This window comes from Typha angustifolia, chromosome 13, assembly GCF_048772165.1.
Source record: "Typha angustifolia cultivar Huaian chromosome 13, ASM4877216v1, whole genome shotgun sequence".
Lineage (NCBI taxonomy): Eukaryota > Viridiplantae > Streptophyta > Magnoliopsida > Poales > Typhaceae > Typha > Typha angustifolia.
This window is the reverse complement of record NC_133251.1, coordinates 159611-176984: the sequence shown is the minus strand read 5'-3', so window position 1 is coordinate 176984 and position 17374 is coordinate 159611. Positions and strand designations below refer to the sequence as shown.

Here is a 17374-nt window from a genome sequence, read left to right as displayed (position 1 = left end):
TTTACTCCCAAGATCTTATTGGAATTTGATGGAGATCGCAACGATTTACAATTGACTTTGTATGTATTATTGACTTCCTCCTTACTCGTCCATTCAACCGCATTTCTTTTTTCTTTTTAAAAAAAAAAAGAATCACGATTTACGTGGCTATTCTCAAGGACATCGTGTTGATTAGGTGAGAAGCTAATTATCTAATCTAAGCTTATAGTTTCAAGCAAGTATCACTACGCATTTGCTTTTGGTCATCCATCATCAATGGGTCCATTCCACTGAAAGCACCTTTATTTAATCTCTCATCAAATAACTCTTCTTCTTCTTTTCTTTTCTTTTAAAAACACTAAACTAATATCTAACAGGATCATCCATAAGAAATATATGTCAATCCATTCCCTGCAAGTCCGAGGAATGAGCGACTATTTTAGGATTAAGATGCAAGCTAGGCAATCAATGATGTCCACTAAACTATGAAACAAAGGCTTATGCCCATTAACTTCATAACAGTATGTCGTAGTATTTGCAAGTCCCAGAATAAGCATCAATATATTACCTTCCAAAGAAAAACTCAGCAAAGAGAAGGGTGGGGGCAGTAAGACATCGCACTGCATCATTATGTTGCTACATTATGACTCATAAAGAACCTCCTAGGCTGGATGCAATTAATACCCAATATAATTGGGGTTCACAGAATTCAGATCTAGTATGCCATCAGATGAGATCTCATCTAAGCACTGTGATCAAGGAATTAAATCGAAGTTGGCAAATAAAGAAAAAACTGAAAGGAAAACATAACTGTAATCATTACAAACAAGCATAGCAAATGGGGAGTTCAATATACATACTACTTCTGAACTCAGGAAAAGGACCAAACGACATGGTGGAATTCGCGGATAAGATGGCTGGATTAGGGACTGCTTACCGAGAATCAGATGGTCAGAACAAACGAACCATGACAATCTGACAGGCTATGATCATATCTCGGCATCCAAACTAATACTTGTCTGTCTTGCTTGCCAAAATAAACTAAGATAGCTTTTGAGATACAGAAAAGAAGATAATACTGAAAAAATAGAGCAGCGTTATGCTATCATTTATAATGGGAAACATCACTGTACAAAATAATAACAAATGACACCCAAAAAAACAGAGAGTAAAAAGAAAGAAAAATGAACCGTTCCTCCAAGGTAACCACGATATATACAAAAACAAGAAGGAAGCTGCTTGAATAGTTGAATTTAAATGTTGTTCTGGTTAGGTCTACAGGTAGGATTTTCCTACCCTGTAAGTCCCAGAACAGTGAGTGATGAAGCTTATCTCATTGCTGAACGTATATATACAGCTACGCGTATGGCCTTATGGGTCATTGAATATGGCAGATATTGATATCAACTTTGCACTTTGATTTTCCTGCCTCACTGTTTGAAAACCAAAATGGTCAGAAAACTCGCGTAAGGATTCATGACAGCAAGAAATCAGTCTAATTCTTATGCAATTATAAAAATGGGTCACAGTTAAGCAATCAACCATGACTCCTTAAAGTTTAATGGAAAAAAGCATCTCGCGTGCTATATTTTAAGAATTCACACCGTGGACCATTAGCTGATCCGCTGCTCAACTAGACTATGGCCCAATCTTAGATAAGTTTGTTTATTTATTTTATTTAGTCCCCAAGATGCATACTTTAAGTCTGGACATAAATAAGGAATTGTCGATAGGCAAGTTCTAGTTATGAAGTGCGTCAATCAATTCCATTTTGTTCCGAGATGATAGTATTGTTGTTTTATAAGACAAATCCATCCTCTTAGTATGTGGCATACATCATACAGAGTGGCACCTTACTGCTTTAGAGAGCCCCCAGTATGTCAGATGTATAAATATGCATCAAGAATTAAAAGTTGTATATTTTGATCATGAGGTAAATACTGATATGATATCGACGAATAAGTCTCTAAAACAAAGAACTCAAACCTATCAACGACTGAAATCCAGAAGAGATGGCCAGTGCATATTCCCAATTACCTGCTGAACTTGCAGGATGATCCACCTGGAGTGCATCTTTACAAACAAGCTGTTGTGAATGTACAACGGTACAAGTTGCAAGATGCATGGGGATTTCAAACAATAGAAATAGTCAGCTAGCAAAGAAACATTCTGATTGTAGTATGTTATGGAAGAAGCCTCCTTTACTTTGATTATTATTTATTGTTGTGGTGACTTAGTCTAAGATGCCACAAGTTTGAAGAAATTATGCTTGCTTTAACAAAAAGAGAATGTATGTTATGTCCCATTCTTAATTCGCTTAATTAACTATACTACATGTCCTTAATATCGGAACTCATTAAGATAAATAAAGATCTCCATTCATGTGTCAAAGGTACAAGACCAGAGGCAATGATCCTCACTAGCGAATTTCATGCAAAAACACCAAGGGTGTTGTGTTTGAGGTTATCTGCAATAACACTAGGACCCAAATGCTCATATTGGGAAATTTAACTCGCTAAATATCGCCTACCTATCCAGGCAAATACTAAATTCATCTCATATGAATCTCTCACACACAGTCCTGAAATCTGCCACATATTTCCTTAACATATATTGTTGACATCAAATGGCAAATTGGAGAAATCTTTCGAGACTATTTTGATTCCTTATCTAAACCAAATATATGCATAATCCTAACAGTCCTGACTTCTTAGGGTCTTTGAGCTTCCAGCATACTACAAATCGAGATAGATGAAATCAAAGGATGAATGTAATTCCAAGGGCATGGATCAGTTTCATACCAAATATGTGTTACTGTTTGCTGAAAAATAATATGAAAAGAAAGAGTAGGGATTCAGGGTTACAAATATATCAAAAAGTAGTTCTGCAGAAAATCTCAGCAACTATTAAAAAGTTATGATAGAACAAATAAATTAAAACATAAGAAACAAGTCAAAAAGATATCCCTTTCATGCTAAAGGAAGTAATTAGAAAGTTACGAGACTTACATACATGGGTACAAATTCTCTGACCTCAACAAGCTCTTTTCCAACCATTTCACTCTTCTCCTGCCAACTTCTTTGCACCCAGGCTCTGTTGGTCTCTTGAGGCTACTCTTTGGCAAAACTGCAACACTCCCATCGACTGATCCATTCTTGTCGCCTTCAATCCTATCACCAGGCGATTTAATCTCCATATATTGAGCATTCCTCAATGGGCTAGAATAAGAATTCTGGGTATCTTCCAACTTGAGAGGACAGAGGCAGATCGATGACTTTGGAAAGCAGGTAAAGTGGCAGCCAAATTTGCATGATAAAAGCATCGTTAAGAATGACTTGAGAATGCCCATGATCCAAAATTTGCAATAAAAATGGGAAAAAAAAATCTGTCTAAAAACCTTAACCTTTTCCAACTCCTCCAATGGCAGAAGAACTCAAGAGATACAGTGCACCATGAGCCAAGAGAACCCAACAGAGGAACTTAATCTCTTTATCCATAACCAAATCGGAAGAAGAAGAAGAAGAAGAAGAAGAAAACGAAAACTAACTAAATCGCAAAGAAATCCGAGTATATCGATGCTAACCAGATACAAGCAAATATCTGGTCTATAGTCTGTACCATTTGGAGATCGAAACAGTAAGTAAATTGCGAATAGACATGCGGATAACGACGGGGAGAAGATAACAGTTAATCTTTTGATGGGTTCCTCTTATCCGAGGAGAGGCCGGCCCAAAGTAGCAATTTATGACATGTAAGCAATTTTTTCAGTGCATCAGTTGCGAATAAAAGTTGTTCACCAGTCGGTTGAAAAGGGAACTAACAACTGTTTCTTATTCCTCTTCTGACCTTTATGTCCCTTTCTTCTTTGGTATAGTTGGTAGTTTGGTTATGGAAAACAAAAATAAAATAAAATAAATATTAAGATAAAGCATGATTTTTGCAACTTATTCTCCCTCTATTTTCATCGTTTCCTGGACCACATGTAGGCTAGAATGTCTTTTTTTTTTTAAAAAAAAAAATTAAATTTAAAAAAACTTTCAATAAATTTGCTCTGCATATGAAAATCTAAATTGAATGGCATTAAAAGAAGTGTTTGAGATTGTCTTCGCAAGAGATGCCTCAGTGCTGTTTTATCCACAAGAACAAAGTTGTTCAAATAGTGGTAGCATCCGGAATTGGGTACCCAATCACATCATCTTGCGTGTCAAACAAACTATCTTGTGGCCCATTTTAATAAAATGGGCCCTGAGATAATAAGAAGTTGGTTAGAATTAATAAATAGGATTTGGAAATAAAAGTTTGAGTAATATAAATATGAATAAAATTGTCTAGTATTTTGTGACAATTCCTGGGCCCGTTAAGAGAGAAAAAAAGCCCAACCCAAGAAGCTAACTGGAGAGATTATTATTACGATGAAAAATTTTCCCTTTTTATTAAAAAAATAAAAAAAATAAAAAAAGGAATTATTATTAGAAAATAATATCCAGTGGTGATGGAAGCAGAACCGTGGTGCTATTTGAGTCACCGCTTTACGATGCGCAAAACCCTCTTTCGCTTGATCCCCAACTCCCGTGGCGGCTCTACCTCTCCCCCTCTCACTACTACCTCTTTCTCTCTCCTAGGGTTTCTCTCTCTCTCTCTCTACCCCGGGGTTAGGGTTAGGGTTTTGGATCCCATTCAAATATCCTGTAGATCGCGCTTCTCCTCCTCCTACGGATCTGATCCATGGCGGCCGTCGCTCCCGCAGCTGACCGTATCCTTCTTTTCGATCATGCCCCTCTTAGGTTTAGGGTTTTTGTGCCCCTTTTTCTTGTTTTCTACTTGCGTATTGATCTTGTCATCGGGATCGCCCGTGGGTTCAGCGTCTATCTGCTTTGTTGCGGTTTTAAGGCTTTATCGCATAGATCGGAGTTGCTGTTCGTGAGATTTAGTCTTATATGACGTCGCTTTGGCTTTCCTCTTTCGTGTATCGAGCTCTCGCTGTGTTTATTTTATTTTTACTATTTTTTAAAATCTAATTGAAGTATAGATTTGGGATTTACGAATCATAAATTGGAGGGAACTAATTTTAGTTTATGACTCAGTTACGAGTTGACTTACTGTTTTAGTTTATGAGCTTGCGTTTCTATGCTCTTACTTTGCCCCAAAGGATACGTCTTTGATACTTCTTTTCCTGTAACAAGTAGATGGATCTTTATGCTCTTGCACTTGAAAAGCGTTTATCATGTGTTTCTTCCTTCGCCCTTCACTTGCTTCTATCTTTCTGTGATCTGTCATGGAGTATCTGACTATTTTAGTTTAGTTTTATCAGGATTTCTTTTCTGTAGTTTATTGCTTCCTTAATTTACCTGTCACAGAAGCTACTGATTTATTGCAAAAGTTGACATTGGATTCTCAGACCAAGGCCCAAGATGCTGAGGCTACTAATAAGGTAGTTGTTTCATCCGATCTATGATCAATCTATGAGCAGCCACTTTTATTATTATTATTATTATTTTTAACAAACGATGAGCGAAATGGGTCGGTTTTCTTAATATTTCTCCTTTCATTATTCTGTTCTGTAGCCCTCTGCAAATGGTGGAGAAGCGCAGAACATGTCTAACCAAGCAGAACGATCATTGACACCTCTGCTTCCAGAATTTATAGATCAGGGCATGTGCTATGTGCCCAATGGTTATGCATCTACAGCTTATTTCTACGGAGGTGTGTTTGTAGCCATCCATATTTTTAGGTTTATTAAGGCAGTTCAGTATAGAGTTACTGTTTCTTGGGAGTTCCTATCTATGATTTAAGCTCTTGTTATGGGTAAAGTTAATGTTTTCAATTAGAAAAGTTAAACCTTCCTTGCTTATTTGGCTGTGAAACTGGTTTTCCTTGGAAATTCTTTTTCTATTAATAGTGACACCAATGGAATTTTGGTCTTCAGGTTATGATGGTTCTATCAATGAATGGGACGATTACTCTAGATACGTGAGTCCTGATGGGATGGAGATGCCGCCAGTAAGTTTCTCTCAAATCAGTGGTCTTTTATGTGCACTGTATATTTGTCAGAAGACTTGTTTGTGATACTGATGTTTAGATAGTGTAATTCAGTTATTATGAGAATTAGCTTGCAGTTTTTTTAAATAAAACTTTTTTAGGTAGCTTTCTGTGTCTGTTCCTTTTACTTTGTGCATCAGTTGGTTATAAGGAGATACAGGTCTTAAAGGAGTTTGACATGTTGGTGCTTCAAATTTTATTTCTTCCTTTCATGTATTACATGAGCTGGCTCACACATCCAGAGCACTTTCTGCCTTTTAGCGCTCCGCAAATTGATTAGTTTATCATTGCTTTATGTGGCACTGGCAGGGAGTTTACGGAGATATGTATCACCATGGATATGGTTATGCTCCTTATGGTGCATACCCATCACCTGGTTCCCCTATACCGACTGTTGGGCATGATGGGCAACTGTACGGGCCACAACATTATCAGTATCCTGCTCCATTTTTCCAGCCACCTACACCGACCAATGCATCACATGCGCCTACAAAGACTCCTACTTCCCAAGGCGAAGTGCCTACATCTGTTGCTGCTGATCAACCAATTGTTCCTGTGGATACAGCCAAAACTAACTTGAATGGAATTGCTAATGGGGCTGCAACTGGGAATAAAAATTCAGCTCCTTTGAGGCAAAGTCACCAAAATGGATCTGTGACATCCAATGGGTCGTATGGTAAGGGAGCTTTGCCGACTGGACTTCCCTCTAGTGGTTACCAGGATCCTAGATTCGGTTTTGATGGAATGAGATCACCTGTGCCATGGTTCGATGGACCTCTTTACTCTAATGGCCAGCACAGGCCTAGTACTACTAGTTCAATGTCTTCTCCAGCTGCGCATAATGCTAATTATCCTTTAGCAAGAAATCAGAATCAGCATCCAGTGCCTCACCTCATGGTATGTTATATATATCGTCTTGCCTCTTTGTTGGTGGATGTTTAAGGAACTCTATTCCGTGTGTTAGGTTTTCCTTTTTCCTAATAGCAATATACTTAATGGTACTTTGATCCTAGTGTTGCCACTCTGCAAAGGCTAATCAAATTGTAAAAAAAAGGAAATCATATGTATGTCTACCTCTATCTAGCTCTAGTAAAAAATAATTTATACTAAAAAGTATTTTTATCATATGCTATAATTAATTGTACCCATACTGAGGTCTTTGCAGTAAGATATAATATATTGTTCTCACAGTGGAATCTTAGTTTTTGATTTCATGCATATTTTCAGGGCATGCATGCCCCAAGACCTACATCTGGGATGGGACCAACAACTCCTGGCTTTCTAAATAGAATATACCCCAACAACCGGTTGTATGGTCAACATGGGAATGCCTTGAAAACTGGTCTTGCCTTTGGATCAAATGGTTATGATTCAAGAACAAATGGCCGTTGGGGGATGGTTGCAGATGGCAAGTACAAGCCTAGAGGCCGAGGAAATGTGTTCTGTGGTTTTGGTAATGAGAACCAAGATGGCTTCAGCGAACTCAACAGAGGGCCCAGGGCTGGCTGCTTTAAAAATCAGAAGCCACTGGGACCTACTGTCACAATTGCTGTGAAGGGACAGAAGCTCCCCTCAATTGGGAATGATGATCCTAGTGTTGTACCAGATAGGGAACAATTCAACCGAGCAGACTTTCCTGAAAATTACTCTGAAGCAAAATTTTTTGTTATCAAATCATACAGCGAGGATGATGTTCATAAGAGCATCAAATATAATGTTTGGGCAAGCACTCCTAATGGAAACAAGAAGTTGGATGCTGGATACCAGGAAGCCCAGGAGAAAGCCAGCGGATGCCCTGTGTTTTTGTTTTTCTCTGTAAGCATGAAGATTGTGCCTTGCGACCTATTCTACTTTTTCTAATTGATTACTTAACCAGTTTATTGAGCCTTTATATGAAATGTTTCAGGTAAACACCAGTGGCCAGTTTGTTGGTGTTGCTGAAATGGTGGGTCCAGTTGATTTTAACAAGACTGTCGAGTACTGGCAGCAAGATAAATGGAATGGTTGCTTCCCGGTTAAGTGGCACATCGTCAAGGATGTACCTAACAACATTCTAAAGCACATCATATTAGAAAATAATGACAACAAGCCAGTCACGAACAGTCGAGATACACAGGAGGTCAGGTTTTTTTCTTAAGAACATATGAGAATATTAGTTTTCCTAGAGCAGCATTTTACTATTTCTTGACATCATTTTCAGGTAAAGCTTGAGCAAGGTCTTGAAATGCTCAAGATTTTCAAGGATCACGTCAGCAAGTCCTGCATTCTGGATGATTTTGGGTTCTATGAGAACCGCCAAAAGTTGATGCAAGAAAAAAGAGCGAAGCAGCAGCAACAGAAGCAGGTATGTTGATCCTCTACCTCGCAGCTTTCAGCATGGTGGAACCTTTGACTGAAACCCCTTTTTTCGTTATTAGAGCTTCAGGCTAGACTTCTCATTTATTAGTATCTTTTGACTTTTAAATTAGTATCCATTTAGCTCATCTACTACTGTGAGATTATCTTCCAGTTTAAGTTATCTTATCTTTTAGCTGCCATTAATTTATCAGGCCTGGGATGGAAGGACTGATGCTATTGGTGGGGAGAAGGATAAGGAAGGGATTGTTGGGAAGCCGAGATTGCAGAAACCTTTGGAATCTTTTTCCATATTGAACAAGGAGGCAGCCCATGGTGGTCTCGGAGAAAGAAAACCATCTGAAGAAAATGGTGAGGGCCTAGTTGCTGGTGATGCGGTGAAGATTGCGAAACCAGCAAATGAGAAGCATGCTGTTTCTACTGGTGTTGCCAAAGACTCTTAGACAAATCAATTTATTGTTCGCTGGCTCTGGCGATTGGGTATTTCTTACTGGTGATTTTCTATGGGGCCATTGGTTCCAAGAGCAAGTTGAAGATAATATACATAGTCAACCAAGATTGAAGTTTTGAAGGCTTCAGGTGGGCCTGCGAGGTTGGGCAATAAAGCCTTGTTTTATAACCACTGGAGGAGTGTGGGAACCAGTTAAATTTCCATTGCATTGAATACCAAGTTGGTTTAATGTTTTCCTCTCTAAGAGTCTTAGGTTTAAGAACTCTGATTATTTTGGGTTTATAGTGAGTAATGGAGTGTACTAACAAGTTCTCGATTACCTTTTAGTTCTTGGTTTGGATTAGCGTTCTTTTTCTTGTCCTTCTAATGAAGCTTTATCTTTTCCTGTAAATCCGTCTATTTTAAATCTGCATTTGGGTTAGCCTTTTCTTTTCACAGTGAATCTCTCTCCTGCAGATCTACCATTCTATCCGCAAGTACTAGATGAGTGAGTACTTAGTACTGCACTGATAGTTGAAGAGTCATTTTGTCGTTGTTTTTACATGATTAATGCTAGATTACAAAACCTACTTATGGTTTTTTGTTTTGTATCATCATATCTGATGGGATTTTTATAATTTAATTGTATATAATTTTTTGATTTGCAGTAATTCATTATGTACCGAGTTTTAATATACTAAATTGAATAATTAAATATAATTTAATTGTAAAAGTCTTCGTATCTGGCCTTTGTATGTTTTATTATGCTCTCGTGGTGTGTTTGGATGTAAGATGGCTGGGTGATAACTACGATTTTGTTGGCCTAATGGTCGTATGTTTTGTCTGATCTGTTTTATCTCCTATCTTTAGCCGTTCGCCTGTTTCAAGTTGGTAGTAGTTAAGAATCAGTGTCATGATCCCAGTTGTAGAGGTTTTATTTTAATGCTCATCTCGCAAATAAGCAGTCTTAACCTTTTATTTTTATTTTTAGCAGTCTCTAACTTATCTGCCATGTGGGTTTTCAGAATGTCGTGTTTGATTCTTATCATTTTCCGGTCGGAAGGAGATTTAAATATCTTTTGCGAGCCTGTTTTGGTGAATGTGTATGTTGTGAAGTGAACCGAGTGTTATGCTGCTCTATAATCCCAGGCTCTCGGAGACTTTCAGTTCTCTTCTTTGGATGGATTTTCTCTCCCATCATTCAGATTAATCGTTTAGGCCTTAAACCTGGCGTGAGATTGGGCTTTAAGAAATGGTCGATGTTCTCTTATTTAGGTCTTCTATATGTATATGTATATATATATAAGAAAGGGAAGTTGGTAGGTAAAGAACAAGTTAAATGCTTAGAATTCTCGTCATTAATTTAGTGCCTTAACCCTTCTGTGAGTCGATTGATGTTCTATTGAAATCAGCAATGGAGAGAAAAAAAAAAAAAAACAAAAAACAAAAATTATAGAACGGAAACGGGTAAGCAGCCTCATTTTAATTGAGTATGGAACTGGCTGGCTTTGTTTTAGGTCTGTGAGTGAGTGAGTGGCCGTGAGCAGGTGAAAACCACCGATCACAATATTCACAAGGTTAGCTTTTTAAAAGAATCTTTCGCGGAAGCAAGTCTGCAGGATCTTGGAACCGTCCCAATCTGTCAGGCCTGGTGAGGTAAGGCTGTCGGTTCTAGAAAATTCAAGCATTTTATTTTTACAGACTCGATCGACTGTCCTGTCCTGTTCTGTCCTGTTCTGTCTTCCCTCGCCTTTCACGAGCTGTATCTTATTAATGCCAAGTTATCTTAATTTATATCTCTCTATCTGCGTCGACTTCCTCCACCTTCCAACCACTACTACTATACTATCAGCAAGAGAAGCGGGGAGGGGAGAATGGACAGCTCTGACTCTGTTTCCAACGGCAGCCAGGCCTCATCAAATGGAGGTCCAATTGTTAGTTCCAAGATCCCACCACTATTCATGGATGGACTGAATAACTTAATCGGGCAGCATCCACTTAAGGACCGGGTTGCCATCATAACCGGCGGATCTGGCGGCATCGGAAGCGCCATCACCACCCATCTCGCATCCTTAGGTGCTAAAGTGGTCATCGGCTTCGCCGGCGATCCGACCCCCGCAGACCACCTTGTCTCCTCTATCAATGCTGCTGTGCGGGCCGACTCAGGCCCACGGGCCATCGCGGTGGAGTTGGACGTCTCCGATCCAGGCCAAGTGGAGTCGCTCTTCGATAAGGCCCAATTAATTTTCGGCCCACGAATCCATATAATGGTGGCGGTAGCCGGCGTCCAGGACCCGGAATATCCGGCACTTGCTGATACTAGTTTGGAGCAGTGGGAACGGACATTTAACGTCAATGCAAAAGGAACATTCTTATGCTGCCGAGAAGCGGCTAGGCGGTTGGTCCGAGATGGCGGCGGACGAATTATAACGATGTCGTCGTCCACCGTGGGCTCGCTCAGGCCTGGTTACAGTAGTTATTCGTCGAGTAAGGCCGCGATTGAGGTGATGACGAAGATACTAGCGAAGGAGCTTAGAGGGACCCGGATCACCGCGAACGGAGTGGCCCCGGGCCCGATTGCAACACCGCTGTTCTACGCCGGGAAGTCGGAAGAGCGGATCAGGGCGGTGGCGGCGGAGAGCCCATTGGGTCGGCTGGGGGAGCCGAAAGATGTGGCACCTATGGTGGCCTTTCTGGCTAGCGATGCTGGGGAATGGGTGAATGGCCAAATCATTAGGCTTAATGGTGGCTACGTTTAGTGTTAGTAGAGTATTCGAGTGGGTTACTCAGAACTGATGAGGTCTGAGCTCCATTAATTATCTTAGATCTTATCTTTATATATCTTATGGTGATTAATGACTTTATATTTACAGCAGTAGATTAATCTTTATCTTATCTTATCGTGAGACTTCACGGCACGTCGTAATTACCTGTACCTACTACTGTCTCTTTCGTTTATATTTGTCACGTACCGTAAATGGTACGTTCCATCATTGCGTTGCAACACTAATATTAAACAAGACATATATATGCTATATCTACTACACGGACAGCCCTGTCCCACCCGACTAAAAAGTCCTGCTAGCTAGTCTGGTAACGTCGTTTTGGTTTGTCTTTGTAATTGCATTATTATATATTCGTATCGTGATTTTGACCTTGTTTACAGTCGTAGTAGATGATGTTTGTGAATGTTCTTCCATGTAATTGTCAACTGAACAGATATTTTCTGTTAATTTTGATTATTCCGTTTTGAGTGTCTTTTGCTTATTTAGAACAAATATTTGCATTCATTCTCGACTTAGTTGCAGTTAAATTGGATCTCAGCGAAAGGCTAAACCAAAAAACAAAAGTAGTAGTGAGATAATACAGGAGCTGTATCAAAAAAAAAATAAAGCGGGCTATGTCTCGGTAAAAAAAGAAGAAGAATAATAATAATAATGAAAATAAAAATGAAAGAAATTGTCAGAAGTGGGATTTGAACCCACGCCCTCTCACGAGGACCAGAACTTGAGTCTGGCGCCTTAGACCACTCGGCCATCCTGACATGTTGAAACTCATCAAAGTTTATCGACTTATGGTATTTACCAGATTGCCCTCCTCTTCCAGCTATCGATTGAGGAGGCATACCTCTCCTCTCCCTTCCCTTTCGGAAAAAAAAAAAACAAAAAAAGCAATTGAGAAACCCTAAGCTTGACGATAGAGAAAGATGGCTATCGCAAGAACAGGCGTCTTCGTCGATGATTATTTGGAGTGTAATACCTCCTTTCCTCTTCTATCCTGTCACTACACTTGTCGCGCTTGCTTTCTTTCGGTGATTTTTGTTGTTGTTTCTTTTTGTGGGTTATGAATCGAAGATTCGAGCACGTTGGCGGGAGAGATCCAGAGGCTTCTCTCGACCATGAGGGAACTCGACGAAAGAGCCCATGGTATTGTTTTTAGTCTGGCCACCGAATTACTATTCTTAGTTTATTCAGTTACCAATAATTGAGCAACTTTATTAGATAGTATGTTGTGTTTAAGGTGTTCTATCCTTGTTCCTATCTGTTGTCTTGTGTTGTTTGATATGTAATTCATCCTTTTACAGAAATTTTCAATTGTGATCTATGAGCCTAATGGTGAAGTTAAACATGATTTGCGTGTAGTTCTGGAACAAAGTGGACTGAGCAATATTAGCATCAGCCTTGTATAATTTGACAAATTTGACTATTATACAGCGCGTTAAATTAATTTTGATGTTGAATTGAGAAGAGAAGATTACAATATTACATCTTTTTCTTTGACAATTCTTAAGGTATAAAGAGTGATTAAGTAATAAATACTCTTTGGACAAAGTTACCTGTGACCCATGATATGTGCTAGTTTGTTTCTCTTGTCTATGTTAGTATAAGTGCCTTGCACATCTTCATTAAGTAACATTGTAATCTGAAATGTTCATATAAATAACATTGAAAACAAACTAGTAGCTGTGCCCACTTTATGTGAAATGTTTTCTTTTTTCATTAGCACAAAAGGATATATACTTGATGTTAATACCTTCAGCTGCTTATGTCTTAAACATTGCTTTCTGGTTATTTCACTTTGTAATATAGGCATCATTAGTCAGACAAAAGAACAAACAAAGTATTGCGTGGGAATGTTGTCTCGTAGTTCAGAAAAATTTAATCATGAAGATGATGAAACGGCATTTGAGAAAATGAAAAAGGAGATTGAAGCCAGCCAAGAAAATGCATTGAGCCTTTGTACTGAGAAGGTTCTGCTAGCGCAACAAGCTTATGACTTGGTAAGCTTCTGTTTCACATCGAACTAACTTTAGTAGAGTTGTAAGTTGAACTTCTAAATCAATGGATCAATTACTGCCGCATTTGAACTCTTTTGACATTTGTTGAATCATCTGGCTTAGTTGACATTGTTACTTTTGTATTTTGACGTAGTTCTCTGCTTTAGTATGTGTTAATGATCTTCTCATAAACAAGAGGTTCTTAATCGCGTTTACTTGAGACCACGAGTGCAAAGATGGTCTACACAATCTATTTTTTTTCGAATTATCTGGATTCTAGAAATCACTTTAGATGCATGCTATATCATACTGTTATGTAGAATTGGCAACAGGAATAGTTTACTAAACTGTATCATACAGGCCAACCATCATATGAGAAAACAACCTTTTCTTTTCGTTGAGTTTTAATGAATTGCAATGGCCAATTTCCCTGTCAGAATGTCAGTGCAAGCCCTTTACTTGCTAAAAGATTGCTAGTAGATTGATGGCCCTTTTACTATCATACGATGTGCAAAATTAGTCAAGAGTGGAGACAATCATTAATGCAAAGCAATTATCATCATTTGTACAACAGTAGCTTTCCTAGTCCTTGAAGTTAAGCTTTGAGAGTTTTACTAGAACATCCTTAGTAGAAAGTTAACAAGAAGTAATGAGAATGGATATTCACTATAAATGAAAACTAAAGCCTTAATTCTAATACTGTAATGTATATGAAAGTGTGTGCTGGATGACCTTATCTCAAGCAGTAGGAAATGCAAAAATCTTTCCTTTCGTTCTTTTTTCCCTCCCAAAAGATAATTTGTTGGACCTACTTTAGGAAGAAAGTTGCATAAAAAAAGCTACTCTATCCTCCTTCCAAACCCAGCTAGGTAGTCTTGAGGAATAATTCTCGTATAAGAGTTTTTACAACTTGCATATCCATCTAGGCACATTTATCATGGGTGGTCTTGATAACTTACTTGCAAAAGGAACTTTTAAACAATGATATACCCGTGTACAATTTTCCTTATATATCATATATATATATATATATATAACACATAGATACAGAATGGTGCATACTTAAATATGAATCATTTCTTCTCTTCAGGTTCTGCCTGTATTTCCTTGTTGTTCTGCTAAAAACTGAAGATTTCATTGGAAAATGAAATGCTCAATGGCTATTTGAAGAATCAACTGATCACATATCAGCATAGTTTTTCTTGGGTATAGATTATCCATTCACATGAATTTAAAGGTGTAAACATTAAGATAATCTTCTTCAAATTTCACAAAGTACAATAAATGAACAAAATCAAAGATTTAGATGATAAAAAAATTGAGAAACACTTCTGGGTCAAAGTACATAAAGTCTATCTTTGTTTGGTTGCTTATATAATGTGTTAAGAGTGATTCTAAATGATTGCTTTCTTGAGTCTACCATCATTTGGTTAATATTTGCATAAATCCTTCAATGCTGAGTCAAATCCATCTCTATTTGAATTTTTAAAGCAAAATCTTATTGGCATTGATTTCCTTGATTTGCATAGGTCTGTAAGGGAAAAGGATTTTGATTTGAGATTTCCAAAGCTTCATATTGTGAAATCTACTTGCCTTGTGGTGCTCTCATACTGGTCTATTCTTCATTCTTTCTGAAAAAGCTGGGAATTATTCATTTGTAACTACTTGGAAATGCATGCAGATAGAGAGCCATGTTAAACGGCTTGACGAGGACTTGAGCCAGTTTGCAGAGGATTTAAAGCAAGGTTTGTAAATTTTCTTGGTTTATCCAATTACTCTTGATTCAGGAATTTGAATGCCAAGCCCAGTGTTATGCTTTATGATGGTTTAACTATTCAAGGTATCTTGAGTTTGACTTAAAAATCTTACTTGGAGATGGTGCTACAGAGAATCTCCAGCATTGCTGTAGTTTATTCACATTATTCAGTTTGGATTCTTCTAGAATTCTTGACTTTGAAGGCATATTACTTATTTAAATATTTAGCACGTGTATTTTATGTCATCTACTTTACTATCTTTATGGAACTGCTGTTATTAAGTTTTAAGTTGATGTTGAGTTTCTGAAAGGAAAAGAGAGGAAACAAAGAACTGTTCTCTCTAGGAAAATTCTCAAAGTATTGATGATCTGTACCTTTGTAATATCTGATTGATGATTTGCGTGTATACAGAAGGGAAAATTCCACCAGATGAGCCAGCAATCCTTCCTCCACTTCCTATAGTTACAAGGGACGAAAAGCGCAAGGGAAGCTACATAACACCTCAGTCAAAGCGATTCAAAGAAAGGGAATGGGATAGGGAGAGGGGTATGGATCTTGATCTTATGCCTCCTCCAGGCAGCAACAAGAAAAATACTCCCGCATCTGTTGATGCAGAGCAATCCGTTGATCCTAATGAACCAACTTATTGCATCTGCCATCAGGTTTCAGTTTCCCACTTAGTAATTTTGTATGCTCATCTGTCAAGCCTGGCTAAATTGGTTTTTCACGACAAGTTTTATAATGGGAAATGAAATTGTGTTTTCAGGTATCTTACGGTGACATGATTGCATGTGACAATGAAAATGTAAGTTTCTTATATCCACACAAACAGTTCCTCCTAGTCTTGTGTTTCATCGACAACTACTGCTTAGCATGCTCTTGGAATTACTAGCCAAAAATATTGGTTGCAGTGGACTTATCACCATTCATGTCTCAGATCATACTAGGTTATGCATTAATGATTCCATGCATGTCATATTGAAGTTTTTCGTAATGCTCGAGTCTGGCAAATATCTGAATAAGTCGATGTTGTGTTGTATTGGTGGACAGTGGCACTAACTCTATATGGCATTTTTCTTGGTAAACTTAAAAATAAGTTATCTGCATCTTTTGATTATTTCTTTTCTACTTGGCAGTGTGAAGGAGGTGAATGGTTCCATTACTCATGTGTAGGCCTCACTCCAGAGACAAGATTTAAAGGGAAATGGTTTTGCCCAACCTGCAGGAGTCAACAATGACATGTTGGTGAGCCGACTTGTGAAGAGCATCTTTAACAGAATGAGTAGGGTGCACTGCTGTTTACGTTTCTTACATGGAGATTACTTGCGAAGAGGCTGTTTCATAGCTGTGATCCAGTAAATTCTTTGTTGTATTTCAGTTTTTTCAGCAGCTTGTGTTTTATCGTTCTTATCTATCTTCTTGAACAATCAAGTCCTCTTTGTCATGCAAGGAATCTCGAATCAAATATATGCAAGGGTGTCGTTTCAATCTAAAATCTCTGGTGCAATATCTGTTTTTGCATTCTCATATGCATGCATGCTTGCCATATTGCTATTCCTTCCCTCTTTGATGGAATTTTTCTAAGCTTAACTGCGGAAATAGCCTATAGACAAATACAAATTAGGAGTAAATTGAGTTTACAGCCTATGTCTCGCAAGTCGTGGATAGTTTTCCTGCGCGCCTTATTAGCGCACGGATTGCATATTTTATTAGAGCAGATGAGAGTTAAAAGCGGAGGAATTCTATGTTTTGGGCCAAGCGGCAGAAGAACGCTATACCTGGATAATGTGTACCTTTATAACTTTAAGCAGATCCAGGTGCAGCTCGAGAAAACTCCGAATCGAGCAAGGAATCAAGCTCTCTCTCAATCTTTTCCGTGAATATTTATTCTATCTTTTATGCTATCCAAACACCAAGGGAGAACTCACACAGGACCTGGACCTTTTAGAAAATATTTTAATAAGCTATATAAGAATTAAGAATTAAAGGTTGAGATGTCATCAGTCCAATACACCAACTCCTTCCTAACTTTTCTCA

General features: G+C 38.3%; 3 protein-coding genes, 1 long non-coding RNA gene and 1 other non-coding gene across 5 annotated transcripts; 3 read left to right on the top strand and 2 right to left on the bottom strand.

Moving 5' to 3' along the window:
* Positions 1-1059: 1059 nt before the first annotated feature.
* LOC140775120 (uncharacterized) lies at positions 1060-3760 on the bottom strand. Its single transcript, XR_012106686.1, has 2 exons — positions 2988-3760; positions 1060-1412 (listed from the first exon to the last, which is right to left on the bottom strand). It is a non-coding gene; the product is annotated as an uncharacterized lncRNA (long non-coding RNA).
* A 758-nt stretch (positions 3761-4518) lies between these two features.
* On the top strand, positions 4519-9215 carry LOC140773137 (YTH domain-containing protein ECT4-like). The gene is made up of 9 exons (XM_073115529.1): positions 4519-4732; positions 5337-5410; positions 5544-5682; positions 5906-5979; positions 6328-6915; positions 7246-7833; positions 7925-8137; positions 8219-8362; positions 8568-9215. The coding sequence occupies exons 1-9, from the start codon at positions 4705-4707 to the stop codon at positions 8814-8816; spliced, it is 2097 nt and encodes a 698-aa protein (XP_072971630.1). The 5' UTR covers positions 4519-4704; the 3' UTR covers positions 8817-9215.
* A 1355-nt stretch (positions 9216-10570) lies between these two features.
* On the top strand, positions 10571-11721 carry LOC140774306 (NADPH-dependent aldehyde reductase-like protein, chloroplastic). Its single transcript, XM_073117244.1, has one exon. It carries the CDS (start codon positions 10678-10680, stop codon positions 11560-11562), a length of 885 nt encoding a protein of 294 aa, XP_072973345.1. The 5' UTR covers positions 10571-10677; the 3' UTR covers positions 11563-11721.
* Positions 11722-12263: 542 nt separating this feature from the next.
* Positions 12264-12347, bottom strand: TRNAL-CAA (transfer RNA leucine (anticodon CAA)). Its single transcript has one exon. It is a non-coding gene; the product is annotated as a tRNA-Leu (tRNA).
* Positions 12348-12400: 53 nt separating this feature from the next.
* On the top strand, positions 12401-16858 carry LOC140775073 (PHD finger protein ING2). Its single transcript, XM_073118321.1, has 7 exons — positions 12401-12555; positions 12658-12729; positions 13393-13583; positions 15262-15325; positions 15749-15999; positions 16104-16142; positions 16474-16858. The coding sequence occupies exons 1-7, from the start codon at positions 12510-12512 to the stop codon at positions 16573-16575; spliced, it is 765 nt and encodes a 254-aa protein (XP_072974422.1). The 5' UTR covers positions 12401-12509; the 3' UTR covers positions 16576-16858.
* Positions 16859-17374: the final 516 nt, after the last annotated feature.

What these genes read in the sequence shown, in the direction of transcription:
- LOC140774306 (XM_073117244.1), top strand. Translation starts at nt 10,678, where the DNA reads ATGGACAGCTCTGACTCTGTTTCCAACGGCAGCCAGGCCTCATCAAAT.
- LOC140775073 (XM_073118321.1), top strand. Translation starts at nt 12,510, where the DNA reads ATGGCTATCGCAAGAACAGGCGTCTTCGTCGATGATTATTTGGAGT. An exon ending in ACTCGACGAAAGAGCCCATG is followed by an intron (nt 12,730 to 13,392) that starts GTATTGTTTTTA and finishes TTTGTAATATAG; the next exon opens with GCATCATTAGTCAGACAAAA. An exon ending in CTTATTGCATCTGCCATCAG is followed by an intron (nt 16,000 to 16,103) that starts GTTTCAGTTTCC and finishes TTGTGTTTTCAG; the next exon opens with GTATCTTACGGTGACATGAT.
- LOC140773137 (XM_073115529.1), top strand. Translation starts at nt 4,705, where the DNA reads ATGGCGGCCGTCGCTCCCGCAGCTGACC. An exon ending in ATGGGATGGAGATGCCGCCA is followed by an intron (nt 5,980 to 6,327) that starts GTAAGTTTCTCT and finishes TGGCACTGGCAG; the next exon opens with GGAGTTTACGGAGATATGTA. An exon ending in ATCCAGTGCCTCACCTCATG is followed by an intron (nt 6,916 to 7,245) that starts GTATGTTATATA and finishes GCATATTTTCAG; the next exon opens with GGCATGCATGCCCCAAGACC.